This window comes from Lepidochelys kempii, chromosome 6 (assembly GCF_965140285.1).
Source record: "Lepidochelys kempii isolate rLepKem1 chromosome 6, rLepKem1.hap1, whole genome shotgun sequence".
In the NCBI taxonomy this organism is placed as follows: Eukaryota; Metazoa; Chordata; order Testudines; family Cheloniidae; genus Lepidochelys; species Lepidochelys kempii.
The window spans coordinates 74,294,945-74,321,094 of record NC_136385.1 but is presented as its reverse complement, the minus strand read 5'-3'; the positions used below and the strand labels follow the sequence as shown (position 1 = coordinate 74,321,094).

Here is a 26,150-nt window from a genome sequence, read left to right as displayed (position 1 = left end):
ATGCATGATTTTGAAACAATAATGACTTTATTGCCTCTGAAAGCGGTGATCGAAGGGGGGAGGCTGGTTGGCTTACAGGGAAGTAGAGTCAACCAAGGCAGTGGGTTTTCATCAAGGAGAAACAAACAGAACTGTCACACTGTAGCCTGGCCAGTCATCAAACTGGTTTTCAAAGCTTCTCTGATGCACAGGGCGCCCAGCTGTCTTATTCTAATTGCCCTGGTGTCTGGCTCTGCGTAATCAGCCGCCAGGCGATTTGCCTCAACCTCCCACCCCGCCATAAATGTCTCCCCCTTACTCTCACAGATATTGTGGAGTGCACAGCAAGCAGCAATAACAATGAGAATATTTCAGAGTAACAGCCGTGTTAGTCTGTATTCGCAAAAAGAAAAGGAGTACTTGTGGCACCTTAGAGACTAACCAATTTATTTGAGCATGAGCTTTCGTGAGCTACAGAATATTGGTTTTGCTGAGGTCTAACCTAGTCAGTAAACTGTGCCAGCAAGCTTTTAAACGTCCAAATGCGCATTCTACCAGCATTCTGCACTTGCTCAGCCTATAGTTGAACTGCTCCTTACTACTGTCCAGGGTGCTTGTGTATGGCTTCATGAGCCATGGCATTAAGGGGTAGGCTGGGTCCCCAAGGATGACTACAGGCATTTCAACATCCCCAATGGTAATTTTCTGGTCTGGGAAGTAAGTTCCTTCCTGCAGTTGTTCAAACAGACCACAGATCCTGAAGATGCGAGCATCATGCACCCTTCCAGCCATCCCACACTGATGTTGGTAGAACATCCCTTGTGATCCACCAGTGCTTTCAGCACCACTGAAGAGTACCCCTAGTGGTTTACGTACTGGCTGCCAAGGTGGTCTGGTCCCAAGATAGGGATATGCCTTCCATCCCACCACAGTTGCATCCGATGAAGTGAGCTGTAGCTCACAAAAGCTTATGCTCAAATAAATTGGTTAGTCTCTAAGGTGCCACTAGTACTCCTTTTCTTTCCACTCCAAATTGATTCCTGACTGACCAGTAGCTGTCTGGCGTTGCGAGCTTCCAGAGGGCTATCGCCACTCGCTTGTGAACTGTGAGGGCTGCTCTTATCTTGGTATTCTTATGCTTCAGGGCAGGGGAAAGCAAGTCAAAGTTCCATGAAAGTGCCCTTACGCATGTGAAAGTCTCACAGCCACTGGGAATCATCCCATACCTGGAACACTATGCAGTCCCACCAGTCTGTGCTTGTTTCCCGGGCCCAGAATCGGCATTTCATAGCAGGAACCTGCTCCATTACCACCATGATGTCCAAATTGCCAGGGCCTGTGCTTTGAAAGAAGTCTCTGTTCATGTCTTCATCACTATGGTGATCGTGCTGTCGTTGCCTCCTCGCTTGCTTTTGCAGGTTCTGCACATACTGCAAGATAATGCAGGAGGAGTTTGCAGTGCTCACAACAGCAGCGGTGAGCTGAGTGGGCTCCATGTTTGCCATAGTATGGCATCTGCGTGAGAGCAGAGTTGCAGCGGAAGCTGTGGATGACTATGATTATTAGCAGTCCTACTGCACTGTGTGCTGACAGCAGTATGGCGTCTTCACGGAAAAAAGGCATGAAACGATTCTCTGCTGCTGCTTTCACGGAGGGAGACAGACTACATGTATCTAAAACCACCCACGACTATGTTTTTTCCCCAGACAGGTACTGGGAGCTCAACCCAGAATTCCAGTGGGCAGCGGAGACTGTGGGATAGCTACCCACCGTGCAATGCTCCGAAAGTCTATGCTAGCCACGGTAGCGAGGATGCACTCTGCTGACTTAATGCGCTTAGTCTGGATATACGCAATCAACTGTATAAAATCGATTCCTAAAAATTGACTTCTATAAGATCGATCTAATTTCGTAGTGTAGACATACCCTTAGTAGGGCCACACTTTGATGGGACATGAAATCAAAGCACTCATTGCACTATTTGAAAAGACAAATTCCAGTTTCCTTCCTAAAACACAACAAAACCACAAGTTCCAATACTCAAGGCACTGTGAGCATCTGATTCTTGTTTATTTACACTGTTCTTGCACATATGCATCCCATTCATTGCTTTGTAAAGTAGGTGAGATACTAGGAATATGAGAAGCACAATATAATTTCAAAATTCTATTCCAGTTTGTAAAAACTTAAAATCATAGTCTCTGGGTATAATACCAATTTTCCCAGGAATAAGGCATCAAGCCCGAAGGACCAAGCACCCCCCACCTCCATGATAAGCAGACTTACTAAATTTGTATTGCAGAAGCATCTACATGCTCTAGCTTCATTGTGGGCTGGGTGATGTACAAACATAACATATAGTCCCTACCCTGAACAGCAATAACAGTCTAAGGAATGGGTAATAGCTTAGCCAGAAGAAACACAATTTTGTGGCTTATACCATATGTATATCTTTTAGCAGGTATTCACTTGCAAGCCTCAGAGTCCTGGGGTGTGTCCTGTTTCAAAGATGTACAAAGTTGATGTCACAGGAATGGACAGTCAACTTTCCACCTTCTTAAAAATGCTTCAGGGTTAACCAGACCTGCATATGGTCATGAAAATTGCCCAGCCCAGCCATAAAAACATACTTGCTCATCCTTTACCATAATGATTGATAAAATAACAATAATTAATAATGACATTTCACTTGCCCCTTTAAACAACTCCTCTTTCTGAGGAAGTGGGTGAAACGTTTTGCAAGGCTGCCCTTAACTGTCCTGCCAGCCCCTGCCATCACTGGCCGGTGTATTAAGGGAACTCCTGTTACTTTGATTTCACGACTTCTCCTTGCGGCCAGTGTCCCTGCTGGAGGCGGAACGGCTCCTGCTCCCACGTGCGCGCTGCCGAGCCGCGGCCCGCCCCGAGAGGAGCACTGAGGCGGGAGAGCAGAGTCAGGGGCCGGGCCGGGCCCCATGGCGGAGTCCGAGGGGGGCGCCCGGGGAGGGAAAGCCGGTCCCGGGGGGCGGGGGGGACCCCGGGCTCTGCCAAGGCGAGCCAACGCCTTAGCGGGCTGGGGGGTGGCTCAGCGGTCACCGCGGCGGAGGCCCGGCCTGAGGAGCGCTGCGGCCTCGGGAGGGCCCTGCCCCGCGCTACCGGCGGCCGCCACGCCCGAGACCCTGGGGCACCTCAACCCCCCGCCCCGGGGATGAGCCACCTCGCCGCGACTGGGGCGGGCAGAGGCCGGACACTGGAGCATGCGCGGTACCATCGGCGGCAACTGCCTTCCCGGCGCGCGGCGAGCCACGGGGAGGGGGCAACGGCGCGGGGTGAGGTGGATGGGGGAGGGGCAGCCCGGGGCCCGAGCCGCGTAGGCGGCGGAGACGCGCGGCCCGGCCGGCAGCTGAGAGTTGGGGGCGCCCTGGGCGGCGGGGGTTGCCAGGGTGGCCGCGCGGTTTGTGGGCCCCCCCCAGCCCGTGCTGCTGCCCCCTCTGCTTCTTCCAGGCCGGCCTGGCTGCTGCCCCTGTGACCTGTCCGGGGAGTGCCGGCTCGGCAACCCCAGGGCTCCCACAGCTCCCCGGGCAGGGCCCCTCTTCCTGGCGGTCCGCTCTCCGCCCGGTGGGCGTAGAACGGAGAGTCACAAGCCGCGGCCATTTTATAGGCAGCTCGGTCACAGCCGCGGACGCGGAGGCGTGTGTGGGGTGGGGGGAAGCGTGGCGGGTTAGACTTCATAGAAGTCCAGGTGCGCCCCAGAGGCGAAGGTGTCCTCCAGCAGCAGCGTCACTAGCTTTCGGGCGGACACGCTGCAGTCCAGCAGCTGCCCGCCCTGCTTCATGCGGAGGAACTGCTCCCGCACTTCCGGGTCTCCGGACTTCGTGCGGGCCAGCTGCTGCATTTCCGTGTCCAGAGGCCCTGGGGCATAGCTGAGAACGCGGACGTCCGGCTTCTCAAGTGCCAGCACCTGGAACATCATGTCCCGCGAGGCCTTCCCCGTGCAGTACAACGTCCAGCTCTTGAAGGGCTTCAGGGCACACAGTGAAGAGATGTTCACAACAGTCTTGCACAAGCCAGGGTGCCCTGGGAAGGCCTTCAGGATGGAGGATGTGAGGCAGAGAGCCGAGGTGACATTGAGGGCAAAGTAGCTGTTGACTTCGGCTGGGCTGGTGAAGTCCACAAAGGATTTGGAAATGTCTCCAAGTGATCCTGCATTGTTGATGATGAGGAGCCGCTCCAGATTAGCCACTGCAGGCAGCTTGTCCTGGACTGCTCGGAGCACCAGCTGTAGCCCGTCCTCCGTGCTCAGGTCGGCCTGCACGGAATGCACGTTCAAGCTGGGGAAAGTGGACCGCAGCTCAGCCTCCAGCTCGGCCAAGCCCCCCTGGGATCGGGCCACTGGGATCAGGACGGAGCCAGTCTCCAGCCGCGGGGCCAGCAGCAGTGCCAGGCACCGGCCGAAGCCCCGGGATGCCCCAGTGAGGATGCAGGCTGCCTTGCCCAAGGAGACTTGCCTTTTCCCGGCTCTCTCTCCAGCTTCCATCCTCTCGCTCTGGCTGCCTGGCCTGGCCTGCCCTGCAGCTAGAGAGTGGGCGGGGCTGGCTGAATAGGTCAAGGGGCTGGTTTTAGGCTCCGCGTGATTCCTCCCGCAGTCAGTTGCGCCCAGCGTTCTGAGAATCACAACAATTTAAAAGCGAGCTCCACTCCTTTTTTTGCAGCAGACAGTTGCAGCTCAGAAAGAGCCCCGATTGGTCCCTCCCCTGCGTCTGCAGCAGCCGATTGGTCCATTCCCCTGCAACCCCGGTTCCAATCCTGGGAAGGGGGTCCCGCAGGGAGGCACTGACGGACGGCTGGCACTGGGTCCTTGGCTTGTGCGTGCCACTGTGAGAGGGAGTGACACTGCCCCTCACCTCCAGTGAGTATCCCCACCACAGGTACCATACAGGACCCCCTCCCCCCGGTAATCCTCCCAGTAGTACACACCCTTCCAGCGCCTCCCTGCTCCCTTCTACCCAGTGTCCTCTTTTGGGGAACATGAAGTATGGTAATCCTGTTCCCTGGGTGGGTGATGCCAGGCCAAAGTCCTACCATCCCCCTGGGAACTGACCCTGCCAGGAGTCCCGCCCTCCCCCCCACACCTTCCCCTAGCTCAGCCACCCAGGAGTCCCTCTGACCAGTGCTGGTGCTAGCCCACTGGGGGCCCTAAAGAAGGATATTTTGCCCCCTCTCCCCCCACCACACATACCACATACTAATAATTAATAGGGGGTCCATGGCAATGTTCCCTCTAATTTTTGACAGGCTGAGCATGCAAAAAAAATTTTCTGTGCAAATTTTTGACAGGTTGTGTGCGCAAAAAATTTCTTCTGTGCAAATTGTTGTGCTTCTGTGCAAATTTTTGTGTGTGCGGTGTTTTGCTGTGTGTGTGGGGTTTAGGATCTGTGTGCGCGTGCACATGCACACAGCTTAGAGGGAACTGTGGTCCATGGAGCTGCTTGGGACTGTAAGCAATTGCTTAGTTTGCTTATGCTTAGCTTATGCCTCCAACCCCCAGAGCCTAGGGTTGCCAATTTTGGTTGGACATATTCCTGGAGGTTTCATTACATGACATAATAAGAACATAAGAACGGCCATACTGGGTCAGACCAAAGGTCCATCTAGCCCAGTAGCCTGTCATAGAATCATAGAATATCAGGGTTGGAAGGGACCCCAGAAGGTCATCTAGTCCAACCCCCTGCTCGAAGCAGGACCAATTCCCAGTTAAATCATCCCAGCCAGGGCTTTGTCAAGCCTGACCTTAAAAACCTCTAAGGAAGGAGATTCTACCACCTCCCTAGGTAACGCATTCCAGTGTTTCACCACCCTCATAGTGAAAAAGTTTTTCCTAATATCCAACCTAAACCTCCCCCACTGCAACTTCTGGCAGTGGCCAATGCCAGGTGCCCTAGAGGGAATGAACAGGTAATCATCAAGTGATCCATCCCATTGCCCATCCCAGCTTCTGGCAAACAGAGGGTAGGGACACCATCCCTGCCCATCTTGGTTAAAAGCGATTGATGGACCTATCCTCCATGAATTTATCTAGTTCTTTTTTGAGCCCTGTGAGTCTTGGCCTTCACAACATCCTCTGGCAAGGCATTCCACAGGTTGTGCATTGTGTAAATCTTTAATTAAAATTAATCTTTAATTTCTGGAGACTCCAGGACAATCCTGGAGGCTTGGCAACCCTACCTCAGCCCGACTCACTCCTGTGCCCCCCTCTGCCTGATCTGCCAGGAGCGGGTCCTTCCAATGGGAACTGAAGGGAAACTGATTCTTGGGACTGATCTCCCCATCCCAGTACTGGGGGATGCACCCTGTGCTGCCCACTCCAGTTGGGGCTTGGCCTGTGCAGCAGGGATGGGCCAACTCATATAGGTAAAGTAACCCCTGTTCTTCCCCCTCTCGGAAATGTGTAGACGTAGCCTGTGAGGCTCTGAAATGTTCAGAGAAGTCATCCAGCTGGGGAGCCAATCCCCCAGTGCAGAAATACTATGATAAAGGATGTTTGCCTAGCGTTGCTGGCCCTTCTGCTAAGCCCACAATGCTGCATACCTTGGGCCTGATCCTTATACCAGAGTGACTGTTGCCTTCAGTGGAGTTCCTCCTGATCTATTCTGGCATGCCTGAGAGGAGAACTTTTTGCTGAGAGGCTGTGGTATTAAGATTTCCAACCCAATGATGCAGACTTAGGAGGTTTGGATGGTTCAGCTATTGCTGGAAAAAGCCTATGAAATTTTGGCTCTCAACTGAACCTAGTTTGTAGCTTCTTTTAGAGCTGACTTCTGCCAATATGGGGATGGACATAGTCACTGAATCCTGAAGGCAACATTTTGCATACAAATAATTGCACAAAAGGGTACAGAGAGCAGGATTTCTCGGCCTAGTTATCCGTGGGCAGTTTTCAATAAGTCACTGCCTGCTTAGAGAATGCTTTCCATTTCTAAGCTTATTGTGATACAGAAACCTTATGAAACCAAACCAAAACATCGAATTTTCACTATTGAAAGGCTTAAAAAAAGGATCCTGTCATTCTTCTGTTTTTGTTTTTTGTTTTTAATTTTGGAAATAGATCTAGACTAGGGAGTAAGCATTCCAAAACCATTATTCTGTGTACATTATTGTTGCTATTGTGATAATAGAGAATTTTATTTATTTTTATGCCAGCTTTTATTGTGAAAACATATTTAGTCTGGTTTTATCAATCCTTGTTATGCTTGTCCTTGGAACATCTTTTGCGTATTCAAGGTTTGTAGTTGACAAGTTTACTGTAAAAAACAAAACAAAAAATGTATTGTTTTTACAGAATAAAATTTATTGGAATGTGTATTGGGAGTAAGGTTTGAGGTTGTAAGCAACTAAGTTAGCGTCATATTTGGCATTGTATGTGTAATAATGTGAGGTATTAATGTAATTCAAGTATTAAAGCAAAACATTCTTTTAACACCGAGTTGACAATAATAGAGAATGACAACAGAAATAAGGCTAAATCAGCAAATTACATGCATTTTTTCAGTATTTGCTTCAGTATGCTTGATTGACTGCATATGCATAAGTATGTGTATCTCTTTATCACAGGTTTCAGAGTAACAGCCGTGTTAGTCTGTATTCGCAAAAAGAAAAGGAGTACTTGTGGCACCTTAGAGACTAACCAATTTATTTGAGCATGAGCTTTCGTGAGCTACAGCTCACTTCATCGGATGCATCCGATGAAGTGAGCTGTAGCTCATGAAAGCTCATGCTCAAATAAATTGGTTAGTCTCTAAGGTGCCACAAGTACTCCTTTTCTTTATCACAGTGATGGTTGTTGCTAAAGGAAGCTGATTAGCTTCAAGCTTCTAGCTAATGTCTGTAAAGTGTTTTGAAAATGTGAAGTGGCAGTGCAGATAATAAAGATAACAATACCAGTGCACTGCAAGGGGTGCTGCTCCTTCCCAGCCAGCTCTTGGGTGGGAAAGGAAGGCGCCGACCAACCTCTAGCTCCTTCTCTGAACAGAGTACAGGGAAAGACGGATCTTGGGCCAAGCCTCCCACCTGAAGGAGTCATCCTTATTGGGCAGTTTTCTCCTGCACGTCAATGCTGAACTGCCACTAGGGAGCCTGCATAGGAAAACTGGAGACTCGGAGACAAGCCCCCACACTGTATCACTTGTTTAGAAGTCTCCTTTTGAAAAAGTCCATATTCTGGTCCCTTGCACAGAGTAGCAAAAGAATGTGAGCATGGAGAGAATCTAAAGTTTTTCTAAAGATAAAGACCCGCCATATACTATGTAAAATAGGCTTATCTTGGTTATCATTAATTTTTCTTTTTCCATTACCAGCCTCAAGAAAGCCATTTGCCATTCTACCTTGTGTTATAATCTCATCAGATATCTTACACCAGCATTTCTCAAATGTGGGCACCAGGGGCTTTTCTTGCCGCCACAGCAATCTGGGCTGTGATGGCGGGCGAGGGGGAGAGGAAGTAGTCACCTGTCCTCCTTTCCCTTGCTCATGGATGCTCCAGCTTAGTGTTGATTGCTGAGTCCGCCAGCAAGGGTTGGGCCCTACCCCTCTCTGGAGACACATGGGGCACAACCTTGAGGAGCAGGCAGCCAGTGCGTTCCCCACCTTCCCAGGGATGGTGGGGCTCAGGCTTTGGGCTTCAGCCCTGGGGTGGCGGGGCACAGGCTCTAGCTGCAGAGCTTTGGGCTTTGGCTGAAGGGCTTTGGGCTCCAGACCCCCGCTGCCTCCCCTGACCTCCCATCCAGGGCTTAATTTGTCTCCAGTCTTGGCAGGGCTGAGTAAGTCTGCTGTGAAAAATGATACTTGTGTGTTTGTTAATATCACTTTCACAACAGACTTACTAGCTAGCAATAAATCAGTTACAATGGTTTGGACCTGTGCATATTTATTTGTTTTTCCTAAAGCTAATTACATATTTTAGGAAAAAGTGGGAGAGTGGCCATCAGCAAAAGTTGGTGGCCACACTTTGAGGGCACCAAAAAATTGTCCTGAGAACCTGTGTACACTATGCAGGGTCTGGGCTGGTCAGTATACTTGGCTAGAGCTGCAAGAATGCTGCAGGAATAAGTGATGCTAGCAATTCAGAAGGTGGTATTCTTTCCACAGAATCTTTTGAAACAGTGTCCTGGTGTGATGTTATGGGACCCTGTGCTGCTAACAGTATCACCTCTCAGAGAGGGCATAAAAGAAAATTCCTTCTCACTTGTAATCATTAAAGCTTGCATAGCACTATTTGCGTGAGTAGATCTATTAGCCCGTGTCCTGGTTGCATCCCACTTTGGCTAATTACATGCTGCCTAAATTCCATCTAATTTCAACTGGAGACACATTCCCAGATAGAATATTATAAATGGCTCGTCACTATGGTAGCTAGGTTGCTTTACTTTTCTCCCTAAGAACTGTTATATGGTGTTGCTGATGCAGAGTGTATTTTGCATTCTGCCTCAGCTGTAGTTTCATTTTAATAGTCAGCGAGTGAGCCTAATATATACAGTCTGCAAAGCGCATTTGGATCTTTTTGGAAGAGGGGTGCAACTGTACGTTAAACGCATTCCCTGTGTTTCGTCCAGCTCTCTGTATAGGCTGTCAGGGAAACAATGCTGCTGCTTCATTTTATGACAGAAGCTGCATAGTAGAAACGTATGCAGTGCCGTGACATGAGTCATGTTCTTGTTTTTTCTCTGCTTTTAAAAAGTGCTATTTGTATCCCATAACATTAATCATAAGTCCTAAAATTACTTTCTCAAATATCACTGAGCAGGCACGTCCTCGTTCAGCCTTGATTGTTTGGAAAGGCAGATAGCTCCTCCTTCAAGAAACCTCAGTGAGACAGGGTGTGGCAAGGAGTGGAATAACACCAAAGAACATTTGTCATTTTCCCTAGTGTAGCCACCCCAACAGAATGTCATCTCCAGCCTTGTGTCAACTTGACAAGGAATTAATAAGCAACTTGGAGATGATGGCTAATGGAACTAAAAGAAAAGCAGAGGAGAGTATGAGCTACATGTTTTGACCATGCAACTTTACCCTCAGAAATCTTGCAGCCAATTTCAGGGCTCCATGTGAATAGTATTGTGGGAACAGTACTAATGATAAGATGTGGTTGGGGAACACTGTCAGCATAGTTGGAAAGATCCCTGGGACTGATGGTGAAGAGAATGGAAAGTCTCTCAGGGACCAGCAGGTAGTTCTGTTTTGTTTTATCCGCTTTTGTCTTGGAAGACAAAAAAGAAGAGTTTCTGCCTCTCCTATACTAGTCCTGGCTCTTTGTGTATGTGAGTGATATTGGCCCATACAGAGGACAAGTGACCTATTGCTTCTGCTAGCTCAGCAATTAGTTCTCCTTTAGCTCATGGGGTAGAAGCCTGTGTTTTGGCAATTGAAGGGCCAATGTCCCAGTCCTGGCTTCTCACTCGTGTGTGTCTATAGATGTGGATTTATTATCCTCTGTTCTTCCATCTCATGAATGGTACAGGAGAGAGAGCTCTGAAGTAAAACTGCTAATCTGTGGCATCCTTAGTAAAGCTGGCCTCTCTCTTGTGGCAGTCCCATTGTTTATCGATGCGATTCTCCATCTCCATGTCTAGTCCCAGGTGTAGAGGGCAGAGGACTAATTAACATGTTCCTAATTGCAAAACAACTGATGCTCTCAGATTGAGCTGATTTTTGAGTGAAAACAATAAACTGCTTCCTGATTCTAGCTCCACCCCACTGAGGTGTTTTAGGTCCTCAGGCATCAGTTAAATTTTAAATCAGCTCAATCAGTTTAATTTGAGTTAAATTCCAGCGGATGAGAGGGAAATTGTTCCAGACAAGCAAAGGAATTGGTCTGACTGGAAAGCAATGAGGATGTTACTGCTTTCTTTATATTAACATGAGGTATCAAACATGGACTGTGTAAAGCACTGGTCTCAGGAGAGGTAGAGCTATTATTATTATTACTTGTATTGCAGTAGTGCCTGGAGGTCCACTCGGATGGCAGAGTCTGCTAAGTCAATATGATGAAGCATGAAAGGATGACAAATATGTGTTACATACCTACACTGGCATCAGATGTGCTTTGTAATTCAAGGGGAGATGAGTGGGAAGGCAGCAACAGAAAAATCCAATTCCAGTCTTTCCCAGCAGCTATTCCTCTGAACTAGTGATGCAGAGAATGTTAGGGTAAAGCAGAGAAAATGGAGTAAAAATACTGAGTTTATTGGCACAGTGTTGATAATCAATGTTCCAATATAAAGAATCAGCGAAAACGTGTCTTTTGGGAACTCCCTTACTGAATAGCTGTGACCCGGGTGCACAGCTCCCTATGACAATGCAGTCATAGGTGGATTCCCAATGCTCATTCTGATAGAAAATTCATCTTCACCAGGTCAATGTTTTATTGGCGCAGTTCTCTGGAGTGCTCCAATCAGCATAAAAGAGCAATCTGTTTTTAGTATTCCCAAAGAAGGTTAGTCTATGAATTGTATTTGTATGTGTATGAAGTATAGGAAGACACAGACTGGGGTTAGCATAGTAGGATCTGCCACTTCATTTAGCTTCAACATACCTGTGTTTAGCTGTGCAATTATTACATTTGAGAGAACAGGAGGCCCCTCTCTCACACACGCTGTCAGAGAATAGGCCTCAGTTATCTTAGCCCCTCAGAACTTCTTGTTACCCCCAGAGTGTATGTATATTAGTTAGGGGGTGCGCAGTTTAACGTGTATAAAAGTATTTAAAACTTTGTTCGTTTGGATAGCTGAATAAGATGCACATTTTGAGAATGCCCCACCGCACCATATTTTGATATCTAACAGTGCAATGCAGGACCATCGATTTAAGACAACAGAAAACGCTGGTTAGTCATATGTAAGTTGTAGTCATAATGACAAAACTCCTTTGGTTAATAAATAAAGAGTTTCTTAAAAATCAGACAATGTTGGGGCCTGGTTGTTTTTATTTGAAAACATTTTTAAAAAGTAAGCACAAGTTTACAATTACATGTTGACTTACACATTTAGTATATAGATCTAATGAGCAGCCAGCAATTAGTATTATAAGTTAAAATATATACATGTAAATGAGATGCTACTAACAAATACCTATTACTATTGGAAAAAGGGTAGGAAGGTTTGGGGTTTGTGCACATTGCAGATTTTGTCAGTGTATCTGATTTAAAAGTAGCCATGTCTCTGTTATTGACATAAGTATAATTTTTTTAATACCCATAACTTTTATGGATAACCTATCTCATGATTTATTAAACTGTTTATTAATTATAATTCTGTTAGAAGACTTCCATTCTGAAACTAAGGCTACATTAGCTAAGAGAAGCTGATGCAAGAAAGAACAATAATTATGGCATCTTTACAAGCCAATAAAGTAAGTCAGAATTAATTTAATTGGTTTATTCAAAATATCAGTACAGTGAAGTCTTAGAGTGGTGCAATTATATTAGTTGGCTGAGATGTTTCGCTATGGCACAAAGCCTGTTTTAATAGACCAGACAATTTTTTTCTACATATTTGGTCCTGCAAACCAAAAAAATCTGCCTTCCACAGTCCACTTTGGCTTGAGGGCTGTTGCAGTTCATGAACTGGACCATGCAATGGACATATTTGCAGTCTAGCACGATTTAGTGTTTAAAAAAAGGATGATTTTGGCCAGAGATGCAGCTGCATTTTTAGGTGATTTCAGTTAGGGGCAGTTCCTGCATGTGCATGGGAGCTGGTTCTGAGCAGGCCTGGCTGTGATCCAGGGAAGGGACTACGAAGACTGTAAACAAGGGTTGGTTTTTGCTACTGCTGAGCTGATGGTAGCTGTACATGTACATAACGCGCACACATACATCAAGTAGCTGGTAGTGAACATGGGAAACGGGTGATTTCAGCATAGTTTATGCCAACTTTTTTTCTAACTCCTTCAGTCTACTTCTGTTTGACACAAACTGTGACGAAGTAAACGGAGTTCAATTTTGTTAGGCTTTGGTATTGGCCAACTGCAGCACATTTCCAGATTCACCCATGATTAATATTGCTGCCAGTCATTTCTGTAGGCATATCAACAGAAACATCCTTCTGTCTCTTGGGACTCCCTTTTTTTGGTATAACTAGAGATGAACCCAAGAGACATAATTTGGATCCAGATAATGAAAATCCTCCAAATTCTGGGATGCCCTCTCCAGCTGGAACTGCATTTTTAAATTAAATGGAACTGTGTGTCTTTGTTGGAATTCTCTCATAACTCAGGCTCATGAGAAGGAAGGAAGAAGGCACCACACTGAAAAAGAGTAGGTGAGGATAACCCTGTACCCTTGATTTAAGGGTCAGGAATGACATTCTAGTGGTATAAATTGCTTTGATGTAAACAGAATTATCAATAGAATATGTAAGTCAGTGGAGCACTGCTATCTGGGAAGGAGTACAGTAACTCCTCACTTACCGTTGTTACATTGCTGATCAATTAGAGAACATGCTCGCTTATAATGTCGTTTGGTAGCCATCTGCTTTGTCCACTGCTTGCAGGAAGAGCAGCCCGTTGCAGCGAGCCAGTGAGGGCTTGGAACCAGGGTGGACCGGCAGCCCCCTATCAACTCCCCTAAGTTCTTTGTGCAGCAGTCGCCCAGCAGGCTATCAATTGCTGGCAGTTCAGCTGTCCCTCCGCCCACTGCCGTGTGCTGCTCCTGCACCCTGCTTACCCCATCTCCATAGAGTAGGGGGACACAGGACAGGGCTCAGGACGGAGGGAGCTTCCTGGCAGCAGCTGCTGTGGTCTCAGCTTGCTGATTAACTTAAGAAGGTAGTGTACTTGGGGTACACTGAGTGGGGTCAGCATACTTGAAGGGGAAATGCGCATCTCTCTCTCTCACACACAGACTGTGTGTGCCTGTCTCTGCCATGCTGTCTCCCCTCCCTCCATTCCTGCTGCCCTGTAGAGTGTGAGGCTACAGTAACATCAATGAGTTAACCCTTGAGGGCTCAGCCAATTGCTAGTTCATCATTTAGCAGTAAGCCATTCCCTGGGAAATATCCCACCCCCTGACTCCACCACCTCAACCAAGCTTCACAATTATCATCGCTGTGTACAGTATTAAATTTGTTTAAAACTTATACTGTGTGTGTGTGTATATATATATAGAGAGAGAGAGAGAGAGTGTTTTGTCTGGCAAAAAAAAATTCTCTGGAACCTAACCCCTACCCCGCCCCCCATTGACATTAATTCTTATGGGGAAATTGGATTTGCTTAACCTCGTTTTGCTTAAAGTCGCATTTTTCAGGAATATAACTACAACGTTAAGTGAGGAGTTACTGTACATGCGTGAGAAACATACTACATTAAGAATATCATTTCACCTAACTAAAACTTTATTTAAGAAATGCACAGTGGGGTCAACATCTGCAGCCAGCACTATGGAAAGTAACAGAGCTGAGAACATAGATAACTCAGAACAATGGAAGCTTAATGTTCTTGTTGTCACACACCTGTACTGTAGTCTATTCCATTCCCACTAGCCTGCCCCACACTCAAGAAAGAAGTGTGTCAGAAGTTTTATAGAAATGTGTTTTATTTTCCAGAAATAAATATGTCACAAATTTACAATACACAATCCCACTCCTGTATTTTAATAAAATCAATGCATATCTCATGCAAATGCAATGCTACAGAGGAGGTACATTATCTCCTTTACCCAGCCATTAAACCAGATTTAAGACTTCTCTGTAGTATCAAACCTGAGCTAATTTCATGTCTATCTACATTTTGTAATGCATTCATCACGGTAGTATCCAGTATAATAACCACCATTTTTTGTAGAACCACTAAAACTAAGCCTGCTGCTCCCTGCCGCTCCAAACAAGATACAGACCCGTAGAGAACATTTCTACAACGGTGAATACTTTGTTGGGGGGTGGCGCTTGGTGTCATAAAAAAACAGAACATGGGGAAAAGTAGCATCTTTCTGGTCAGGAACACCTCTTCCTTTGCTCTAGTGTTGTCTATCAAGTTAAGGTCAAAGGCTCCAATAATCAGAGGATAAAAGAAGCATTTCAAATCGCACTGTAAATCACACTCTCTCACTAGTTCCTCTATTACTAGAATATGCTAAAGGGAGTTTAAAGAGGATAAAACTTTTACAGAGATAATGACCCCAATTCTCCAGTGTGCCATGGCTCCAGCACCACAAAGCTGGCAGATCCAAGCACGGGAGGATTCCCTCAACCCAGGGAATGCTTCGCTGCTGGCATGGCCCTTTGGGGCTATTGGGAATGGGCATATATTATAGCAGTGGTAAGGTTGCTCTATTTCATGCTGAGACTGGATCTTTGAATGGTGTCGTTATCATGCAGTCCTACAGAAACAGTATGCCAAAGTGCATGCTTGTCCCACTTCCTTTCATTAAGTCTCGCTGTTTCCAAATGAATGACTCACAGGGCTGAATGATTTATCGAGAGAGAAATGCAATAGCATTAACACATGTTATCATGTAATAATGTAAAGATTATTGCTTCCAATAATATTAACTGCACTGCTTGCACAAGTTAACGTGTATCAAATCAGCAAATCAGTGCATAAATCCCAATTCATTGCTGTACTGACCAGGAAAAGAGTTGCGGACAAGCATGCAAAAGTCCTGGAAACAGCCATTGTAGAACTGGCATTAGGGTTATTTGCTAAGCCTGTCCCAGTCCCTGGTGTAGGGGCTGTGTCAGGGCAAAGAGGGGGCACAACCAGAGTGACCTGAACTGTGCTATTCTCTGCTTTCCAGCTTCCAGAGGCTGAGGAGATTGCTAGAATTTACACTGGGGACCAGGCAGAGCCTTGAACAATCGTAGAATATAGGGCATGCAAAGGTCACTTTCCACACATCCCCCCACAACGTCACTTTCCACACACACACACACCCCACTCTCTTCCTGCCCCACGTGCAGAAATGAGTAACTAGGAATATTGCCCCCTGATATTTGGTTTTGTTCACCTTACGCTAGAAAGCTTTGTCTTACCCAAGAGCAGCAGTAGCAGCAAATGGACACCAGGTCTCAGACAATCTAAGGGTCACATCCTCCCATCTGCAGTCAAAACATGCAGAAAGGCTTAAGGTCAGGACTAACGTACCTCAAAACTAAGCTGTGTAATTGAACATGTGTATTATGCCCGTCAGTCTGCAATTACAGCTAGAAATAACTACTGAGGCAGTCAGAAATCTGAATATACTGTAGGGAAGAGGCTACGTACTGCTCTGTTACACACACTGCATGGCAGCATGTGTGCCAAAGGGTAAACTGCATACAAACCTCCTTGAGCCCCTAGCAAGCTGAGATAAACGCCACAAACCTCCTGTGTAGCGTATGTACTGAAGGAGCGTCTCTTCCCTGATTCCTCCCACACTGTACTTCTTCAGACTGCACCGCCTGCTGGAGAATTTGCTGATCTTTTGTTGTAATAAATTGATACAGAAGCATAGTGAATAGGAGGTTTTAGCTTGCGCAAAGCATTTTGAGGCAGGTTTTGAAACAAATTGCTGTACTTTTTGGTAGGCAAGCCAATCAAACAGGTGTCCTTACAGTATGAGGAACATTTAAGGAAACTATGTTTATTTACCCTTAAAATAAATTAAAAGTTTTCAAAATTGTGACTGTATGCTTCCAAAAGGGCCCTAAATGTGGAGTTATCATGGCTTCATTGGAGAATCTTGATGGAGTTCTTTAGAAAACTTTATGGAATGTCCACAGGAGTTCTCTAGATTACTTTGCAGTAATAGGTGGGAGAAATGGCTCATTTCTCTGCATAATTTCTACAGGTGAGTATTAGAGAGCCCTTACAGATTTTCTGTCTATACATTTTATGAGGGGTCAACCCAAGTCTAAATTGGTCCCACAAAATCTGTCTGTAGAACCACTAGCTTCCAAAAGATACAGCAGAAATGAAAAACAGTCACTAGGAAAAAGAAGACATTTAAAAAAAATAATCTAGGAAACTGATCATAGAGTACTCTCCTTCCATTTCCTAGGGTTTTTTTTTCCACTGCAATTTATCTAAAATGGTGTGTGAACACCAGCATAATTCTCTTTGAGATTCTTTTTTCCTCCACCAATAGGAGAAATCCATGGAGCCAGCACTATTCTGTTTGAGAGAGGGAAAATGGTGCACTGATGGCATGAGGTTCCTTAAAGTGACATTCCATCTCTCTTCTAGTCTGTGGAAGGGTCTTCTATAAACAGAATAAATTGGATGAAGTCTGAGATAATGAAGACAAGCTAGTTGTGTCAGAATTGCCAGTCATGAAGTCACTCATGCTCCTGAAATACCTGCTGCTAAGCCGGAGTGGAAGAAAAGGTGTTTCCTACAGACCAAACCTCTCAGCTACAGGTGATCCCCTAAAATCTCTTCTCTTCCACATTCTGAAGGACAGAGAAGAAAGTAGGAAGTTTCTGGTGAACTTCAGCAACCCATACAACTCCCTGGCTGGGAAGGATGGTCTTCTGAGTAGATTAAGTTTATTTCATGTGCGTAACTTTACTGTAGACCCTATTAATTGTTTGAAATGAGCTTCCAGAAGCAGAATAAGGATTAGGAGAAGCATCTCTCATAATCTGCTTTCCTGATTTTGTTCAGACAACTCAACTTTTTGAGTCTGAGCTATGGAGGTCTCAGCCATGGATGTCTCAAGCCATGATATCTCAGCTCCAGGTATCTTTCCTTCTGGTTGGTCCTTAGACCCTTGTTTTCCTTCACTGCTGGCATTCAGGGCTTCTTCCTTCTTGATATTAGCCTCCAGAGGGAAGCAGATTTTCACACAGTTCCTTGCCAAATCTTGTACCTCCATGCTAAGGGTTTTCACTTTCTCCTCATACTCTGCCAAGGCCTCCTTCTGGAGCTGCAAATAGGGAAAAAAATCAGTCACTTAGTAAATGAGAGGCGTGTGTCCTGGTGTCACTCTCAGAACACAGGAGAAGCAATGTAAAGTTCATTCCAAACTGGGTTTTTATAGAATTCTTAATTTGAAAAGTGAATTTAGTGCTGGTGAAAGGACTGGGTTTTAGCAGTGGAGGCTGAAATTCTTTACCCACAGAACACATACATCAAGGCAGTGACCGTGTAAACTTCTCATCAGAACCCCACCATGTCTCAATCCTGTTTTGGGAGGCTCATCTCATGAGGGGAGAGGGCAATTTATTGTCCATAGCTGAGGCAACCTTGGCTTCTCTGGTGAGGACTGTAATAGGGGTGCCAGTTAATTGTATTTTTTATATTTGTACCATAGTCTGTTGAAGATTGAACTGTGATCACTAACTCATTTCACATAGGCCATCAAGAAGCATTCCAGATGGTAACAATTTTTGGTCTCTATCAACTTGTATAGGTTGGAGTTGATGCAGTGACCTAGAGATGAGCTCCATGTTCTCCAAATCATACCATTTCTGTGTAACTTGTATGGGATGTGTCTGAAGTGGGAACTAATCATATGCGATATGTGTACGTGGAATTGCGACTATATAGGGTGGTGTTATCAGAAGAGAGTTCATAAAGAGGACTGGCTCTCACATTAAGTCCTGGATTTACTGTACTGAGTAACCACATTAAATCCTGGATTCTTCTTTGCCTTTACCTGGCTTTCTTTCTCCTTGATCTTTTCTAAACAATCTGCCTGCTTCTCTTCCAGTTTCTCTTGGTACTTGGCCATCTTTTCTGTCACCTTCAAGGAATAAAAAAAACAAATTTAAGTTTTAAAAGAGACATTTTTCAACAGAGCTGTATAAACATTGCAGAGAAAGTTCTGTATGGCCAAAGCTGTATGTAACATGCTTATAAAGTGCGTGTCACATCCCCCTCTAGCCCTACTATTTCTGCCAGCTAATGGAGTTACTCCTTTAGTGTTCAAGGTGCTGTGTTCAAAAGCTGGTGATTACCTATAGTGATGGGGAGATCATTGCATGAACACACAATGTATACCATGGCTGCATCTGCTCATCACAACAGTGGCTCCTCCACGTACTGTAGAAACTGTGCTCAGTAGGGCCCCATGTTTGCAAAGATTTTCATACATGCTTAACTTTAAGCACATGAATAATCGCAGTGATAGTGGGACATAAAGCCATGTCGCTGAATAGCCATGCTAGAAAATTCTTTCCCTGCAGCAGCCTGCTAGGTGGATTTGCAGAAACCTGGAGAAATCTCTTTTATCTCCAGCTGGCAGGACCTACAATCCTTAGCAAGATTGTAGCTGTCTTCACACTATCACAGAAAGCATAGTCACTAAAGATTTGGATCTGCATATATCTTGAGGATCCAGTGCAGTAGGACTATATACCTAAGAGAACTCAATGTTTGCACAAAACAGTGAAGCGCACACAGTACATACACAAGACAACACCACCTGGGTGAGAACAAAGATGCTGCAGAAGGTTTCCATAGAGACACTTACCAGTTTGATCATCTGCACCACTTCCTGAATGTGTGAATGATTAATTTCTCTCTTTAATCTTTAAAAACACAACCACAGCAGCTATTATTAAAAATAAATCCTGTTTATCTATTATCTTTATCCAAGTCACCAGTTAGCCAAATGTCAGTAAAATTACCACAAATTCTCATGCTTAAGCTAGGGCTGCTCGTGTCCATACAGAAAGACCGAACTGCATTTATAACCAGGAAGGATATTACATTGTATATAAATGTGCTAATGGAAGTACCAATTTGAGGCACGGGCAAATAAAAAAACATAGAAAATTATTGTAACATGTACAGCAGGGGTAGACAACCTATGGCACGCATGCCGAAGGCGGCACGGGAGCTGATTTTCAGTGGCACTCACACTGCCCGGGTCCTGGCCACCGGTGCAGAGGGCTCGGCATTTTAATTTAATTTTAAATGAACCTTCTTAAACATTTTAAAAACCTTATTTACTTTACATACAACAATAGTTTAGTTAGATATGATAGACTTGTGGAAAGAGACCTTCTAGAAATGTTAAAATGTATTACTTTGGCACGCGAAACCTTAAATTAGAGTGAATAAATGAAGACTCGGCACACCACTTCTGAAAGGTTGCCGACCCCTGATATACAGTACAAAGGAAGGTGGCATATAACATTATATGTTCCAAGCTAATAAGCATCCAAAGTACCTTACTAAGGTTACGAGTCTCAAAAGTTGTATTTGGATCTTAACTGAGGCTAATAATAGATGCTCATAAATAGTCTCTAAAGAGAGGCTTTATGGAGGAGCTTCTTTTTAGCTTAATCTGAGATCCATCTCCACCAAGGTGTAGTGTAGGTAAGGAGTGTTAGGAAAAGGCTGCATTCCCAGCCTTCATCTGAAAAATTGAAATGGCTGGAAGATATTGAGGCTTCTTTGCTACCTTCATGAGTAAGAGACTAAGATAAACAAGAGAGCAGAGCCTCTAGGATAGTGGAAAACACCAAAACGAAGGTACCGACCATACCAACTTGTGGTAAGTCCCACAGGGAGATTCTTCTCCATGCAAGCACACTGATCTAGCCTTAAGAACTACAGCAGAACGCCTTCATCCATTTGTAATGACCTCAGGGGGTTTTCATACGGACTCTTTGGGTCTGATTCTGAGAGATGTTGAGCACTCACAGCTCCTGCTAACTTCAAAGGGAATTGCAGGTGGTCAGCTCCTTTCAGGATCAAACCATTTAAGGTTGTACTACGTGGAGCTGATCTTCCCCTATAACACTATGTGTATGGAAGGCACTGCAGAGCAGTGCCCTTACTACTGTGTCTAGAAATTTGGCCTCTCAGAGCATATGTGCCTGTTTACCAGATGGTGATGGCAACAGGGGGAGGGATGGAAATCCAGCCCACAGGAAGACAGACCAAAGCTGGAGCAATACCATCCTTTGAGGGTACCTGAAATTAGGCTGATAAGGGAGTGAGGTATATGGGTTTGCCTTCCATGTCCAATTTGGTGACGGTTACTAACTGCCTAGTGGTGATGAAGACCACAGTGCAATGGAGTTCCCTGCCTGGGATCGTTCTCTGTTCTGTGCAGACCAAGCCCTAGGCTGTCCAACCAGTACCTCTCCTGAGCAGTCTTGTCAATGGTACTCTTGGTCATGGCTTGGATTCGGTCCAGTCTCTTTGCCTCCAGCTTCTTCTTTATCTCTTTAGTATCACTGCAGAGATGAAGATGTCATGAATGACAGGACCAACAACCCTCAGACACTATATATGAACAACTGGTTTCTTTAAACACCTGTCTTGGAGAGCTTTTCATACAAGAATGGCAAACCTGGTAGCAAGGGAAAATTTCAGAAGAGATCTAAAATAAGACCCTTTGTTTACTGGATTTAAAATGTTCCTTACCTGAGGTGAGTGATCCTAGGAGCTAGGACAAAATACACATGGACATTATACTTGGGTTACATCATGCAAATCCATTCTGAACACTCTTAACACTTTGCTACACTTGTCTCCGCTAGACTATTGATAAGAGACACAGAAAGTACTCATAACCCTAAGTAAAAAGAAGCAGGAAGGCTTTGTATGATTACATGGGAAAGTTAAAAGAGGATATTTGAGCCAAACCAGTGTTCATGAAAAAACAGAAATCCAGCCCATATGAAGTTAATAGAAAGGAGTGCAACCTATAGCAGATAACATATGAAATGGAAATTAGGAAGCCTTAGGGAATTTAAGAGCAAATAGCAAAGACAAAAACAAATAACAGGAAATTCTTTAAGTATATCAGAAATAGGAAACATGCACGTGAATCGATGGGTCTAGCAGGCCCACTAGGGAATAAATTGCTAAAAAAGCAGAAATTCTCCAGGTCAGGATGGTATTTGTCCAAGAGGGACAAAGGACCTTTAAAATGAATGAAATGGCTGAGCTAGTCACAAAAAGATGCAATTTCCCATTAAACTCAGCTACTATATTGGAGGTCTTGAGGATAACAAATAGCATGCCCATCTTTTAAAAAAGCACGGGGGTGATGTTGGGAATTAGAGGCCAGTGAGCATTACTTTAGTTCTAGGAAAATTAATTGGAAAGTTTAATTAAAAGCAGAAATATAAAACATCTAGATGTACATGGCTACTGCATAGGAAAACTGTTCTCTAATTTACTAGAATTCTTTTAGTATGTCAGCAAAATAGTGGATAAAGGAGAACTGGTTGATATTATTTGAACTTTCGAAAAGCTTTAACAAAGTCACTCAAAAAGACTATTAAAGAAACGGTGTAGTTATAGGGTGAGAGGCAACTGAATTAGAAACTAACTAAGAGATAGAAAATAACAAGAATAAACAGTTAATGTTCAACATGGCAAAAGATTAAGAATTGGGTGCCCCAATGTTCTGTACTAGAATGAATGTTGTTTAATATATTTATTAATGATCTGGAAAATATGTTGAATAGTTAGTTGGCAACATTTGCACATGACACAAAATGATGTATTAGTCAAAATTAAAAAAGACTAAAGAACTTCAGAGAGCAAATACAGTTTAGTGTTGAAAAACGTGAGATAATGCACAGTGGAAGTAATCATTTGAATTACTCGTACACATTATTGGGTTCTAATTTAACCATAACCACTCAGGAAAAAGATCTGGATATCTTTCTGTGAAACGTAAAGGCAGTAAATTTAAACCCAATAAATAAAAACACTTTTTACACAGCATGTAATTATCAACCTATGAAATTCATTTCTACAAGATACTATCCTAGCTAAGAACTTAGTAGGAGTCAGACATTTATATTGACAATGAAAATATTGTCAATTACACTAAACAGGATAAAATATAAGGTCTATAAATCTTCATGTTTCAGGACATAAGCCTGCCTGGGGTAGGAAGAAATTTCCCCTCAGAGCATCTTACTCCATAAATTCATAGATCTCAAGGCCAGAAGGGACCATTGTGATCATCTAGTCAGATGTCATGTATAACACAGGCCAGAGGACTTCCCAAAATAATTCATTCTGAAGTAAAGCAGATCTTTTTAATCTAGATTTAAAAATTGCCAATAATGGAGAATCCATCACAACCCTTGGCAAATTGTTCTAATGGTTAATTACCCTCACAGTTAAAAATTATAAATGTCCATTGTAGCATTTCCTGCATCTTCCTCTCATGCATTTGACACTGGACACTGTCAGAGAAAGAACACTCGACTAGGAGGTCACTGGTCTGGTCCGGTATGGCAATGCACATATGCCTAGATCCACAAACTGCAATCATCTTACAAACAATTTTACCTGCTGTACAATATTCCAAGCTGCTATCCATATAAAATAGGGTGTTGGCCAGCTAGATCAGCTCTAACTTCATTGCTACTGTGCTCTGAGGTGCAACATAGAGCGCCATTCTGGAAGTCAGGGGACCAGAGTTGTCCTCTCATCTCTGCCACTGACTCATAGCACGACCTTGGGTAAGTCACACAGTTCGCCTATTTGTATGATAGAGAGTGATGCTTACCCAGCTCAGTGCAGCACGTTGTGATCTACCAATGAAGTGCTATACTAGTATTACTTTGTTATTCAAATGATCAGAATTTACCTTTCTGACGATTCTTTCAGTGCCTTCAGCTCAGCTGCCTGCTTCTCCCTTGCTACTTCTATTAGTCTGGCAATTTGCTGTTGAAGGGATCCAAAAAAACAACAACAAAAAAAACAACCCAAACAAGAGTACACAGTCAGGATCTAACTGATTCAGGTTTCTCTCTCCTGCCATTGACCTCATCCTCCATTTACTTACAACAGTCAATTAATCTACATGGGTTTGGAAATATGACACTGTGTCTGAAAATTGTGATTTGTGTATGTGGGCCAAGCTGTGTTGGTAGATTGCATCAGGTCACCATTGGTGGAGCTGTCCCTTTGGGTCATAGCATATATTTGTAGGGTATACCATGTGTGTATGTTCCTACCCTTTAGTTTGTGTGGGCAGATACAAGTGCCTCGGTTACACTGGGGCTTTGGGTTGCACTGTACTGGTGGGCAGTCACTGAGCTGGGTGACTCCTTGGCTATTACTAGATTTGGGCAGTGACCTATCTTCAGGTATTGTCTCTCTGGCTGTCACTCTCCCTGTGAGTGGTGATGCATCTGAGGGCACTGTGTCTACCGAGGGCACTGTGTCTACCAAAGGCATTCAGTGGGATATGTTGTGTCTGATGGCACCATGTATATAGACCTGATCTTCGTTCCACTGAAGTCAGATGCAGAAAATATGCTGATTCCAACAGGAACAAGATCAGGCCCCGTGAGTAGCTCTCAGCCTGGGGGACATGCTGTGTGTGGGCATTGCATCTATATGCATTGCTTTGATTATGGCTGGCATGAAATCTGCTGGAGCGGCTTTAGTCCAACATGTCATCTGCAAGGATACAGCAATGTTGGTGACTAGGGCTGTGTTGGTGGGCATTCCTGTGCCTGGCTGCATCTGCAATGCTCTAATGGTAGCAGTCAGTGAAGGTGTAACCTGGCTGGTGACACTTTCTGTGGGTCACCCCCAGTCTGTGAGTGCCCAGGTGGAGTACACATGCAGTCCATACCTCTGTGGCATGCTGCTTTTTCTTTTTCCGAATCCCATCATACTGCTCTTCCCACAGTTGCATCAGGTGCATTTCCAGCTTCTCCTTCAGCTCCAAGACTCGGCTGTCAGCATTCTCTGCCATCTCTGCTGGATTCCCTCCTGCAATGACCTCCTCTACAGTCAAACTGCTGTTAACAGGAGGAATACAGGAGGAATGCTTACTGCAGCACAGAAGATAATCCATTCCACCTACTGCACCATATCAAAGCGTCCTTCCGTACACCTCTTAGAAAGGAATGTGCAGCTCCGTGCACAGCTATGGAAATATGTGATAGGCAACCCCCTTCATGCCTCTTTTTTGGAGGATGGGCATGAAGACAGGGAAGTGTGTGGCTCATGTGTGTTTCTCTGAGGGAAGCACTTAGCGCCGCTTGTGCGTGCAGGCAACAAGGCCTCCTGAGTGCTGTGCAGCACATCTGGAGATTTCTTATGCTGTATTTTACCTTTTCTTTTTCTGGGTTTTCCGAGGGCATGTGATCTTCTTCCTGCCACACTGGGTGACCAACTCGGAGAACAGGGCTGAATATCTCTGCAGCAGCTCTTCCCTGCGCTTGCTTCCCTTTCGTTCCAGCTCCTTCAGCTCCTTCTCCTGTTTCTTCAGCAGCTTCATAAAAAGCTTCATCTTCTGCAGCTCCTCAAGGCTGGCCGTTTGGAGCTCTAAAATACAGTATAAAAAGAGTCCTGTCTGTCTGTCTAACCCACCTACCTACCTCTCTCTCATGCAGACATTCTTGCCATACTCTAATTCCCTTTTGTTTCCGGCTGTTTTTCAGCACTGCCTCCAGCACCTCCTCCCTTTCATCGGGGTAACTGCAAGGTCAATAAGCAACAGGTTGATTCATGGTCTGGGTACATGCCCGTGGGAGCTGCCAGTTTTCTGTAGTTTGTTCTGATGGTCAACCTAATTGAGTTGGGACACATCGGGATGTCGTGAGGCACAAGACAAATTCACAAAATTAAGCGTCCCAAAAGCCAGGACAAATTTTAGTTGGAAAATATATGGATAGAGTCGCAAAGTTATTTTAGGGGGGGGTCCCAGTATTGCCACCCTTACTTCTGTGCTGACTTGAGAGCTGGGCAGGTAGAGGGCAACTGCTGAGACTTGTTGCAGCACAGCAACCCCCCTGTACAATAACCTTGCGGACCCCCCCCAACTCCTTTTTGGGTCAGGACCCCAACAATTACACCACGGTGACATTTCAGATTGAAATAGCTGCAATCATGAAATTTACTATTTTTAACATTCTATGACCATGATATTGACCAAAATGGACCATGAATTTGGTAGGGCCCTAATTATGATCAGTATACTCTTGTCTGGGGAATAATGGCCTCTAGTTCTAATATATGACATCCCTTCCACGGTGTCAGGAAAGAGTTTTCTAGTGGCTTTTAGGGGAGATGAAGGATTATGGGGAAGGGTGCAAGGGAAATGTTACAGAGACTCCATTATCTTTGGGCAACAAGTCACTAGCAAGTCACTGGTATCTGTGGTTAAAAGGTTATTGGGGTGCTAAGGAAAATAATGGTTTGTGCTTGGGAATCTGTAAGAATGTACCGAACTTTAGTTCTAGTGAACATATGAAAGTGAGGAAATTCAGGGAGAAAGTGCAAAC

The 26,150-nt window shown here is 44.9% G+C and overlaps 2 protein-coding genes across 7 annotated transcripts in view; both read right to left on the bottom strand.

Moving 5' to 3' along the window:
• Positions 1–8: 8 nt before the first annotated feature.
• On the bottom strand, positions 9–4,641 carry SPR (sepiapterin reductase). Its single transcript, XM_073348806.2, has one exon. The coding sequence runs from the start codon at positions 4,493–4,495 to the stop codon at positions 3,680–3,682; it is 816 nt and encodes a 271-aa protein (XP_073204907.1). The 5' UTR covers positions 4,496–4,641; the 3' UTR covers positions 9–3,679.
• An 11,779-nt stretch (positions 4,642–16,420) lies between these two features.
• Positions 16,421–26,150, bottom strand: part of PLCB2 (phospholipase C beta 2) — a 65,510-nt gene continuing 55,780 nt past the window's right edge. For 3 of the 6 annotated variants that reach the window (XM_073348794.1, XM_073348796.1, XM_073348797.2), the window contains 7 exons: positions 24,978–25,191; positions 24,494–24,662; positions 23,498–23,574; positions 21,021–21,116; positions 19,400–19,457; positions 18,584–18,670; positions 16,421–17,851 (listed from right to left, as the gene is read on the bottom strand). In XM_073348794.1, coding sequence (XP_073204895.1) covers positions 17,561–17,851; positions 18,584–18,670; positions 19,400–19,457; positions 21,021–21,116; positions 23,498–23,574; positions 24,494–24,662; positions 24,978–25,191 — 992 coding nt within the window. In that variant the 3' untranslated portion in view covers positions 16,421–17,560. Of the gene's footprint in view, positions 17,852–18,583; positions 18,671–19,399; positions 19,458–21,020; positions 21,117–23,497; positions 23,575–24,493; positions 24,663–24,977; positions 25,436–26,150 lie in introns of those variants that run through there. The other 3 variants (XM_073348795.1, XM_073348798.2, XM_073348799.2) reach the window with 3 other exon arrangements.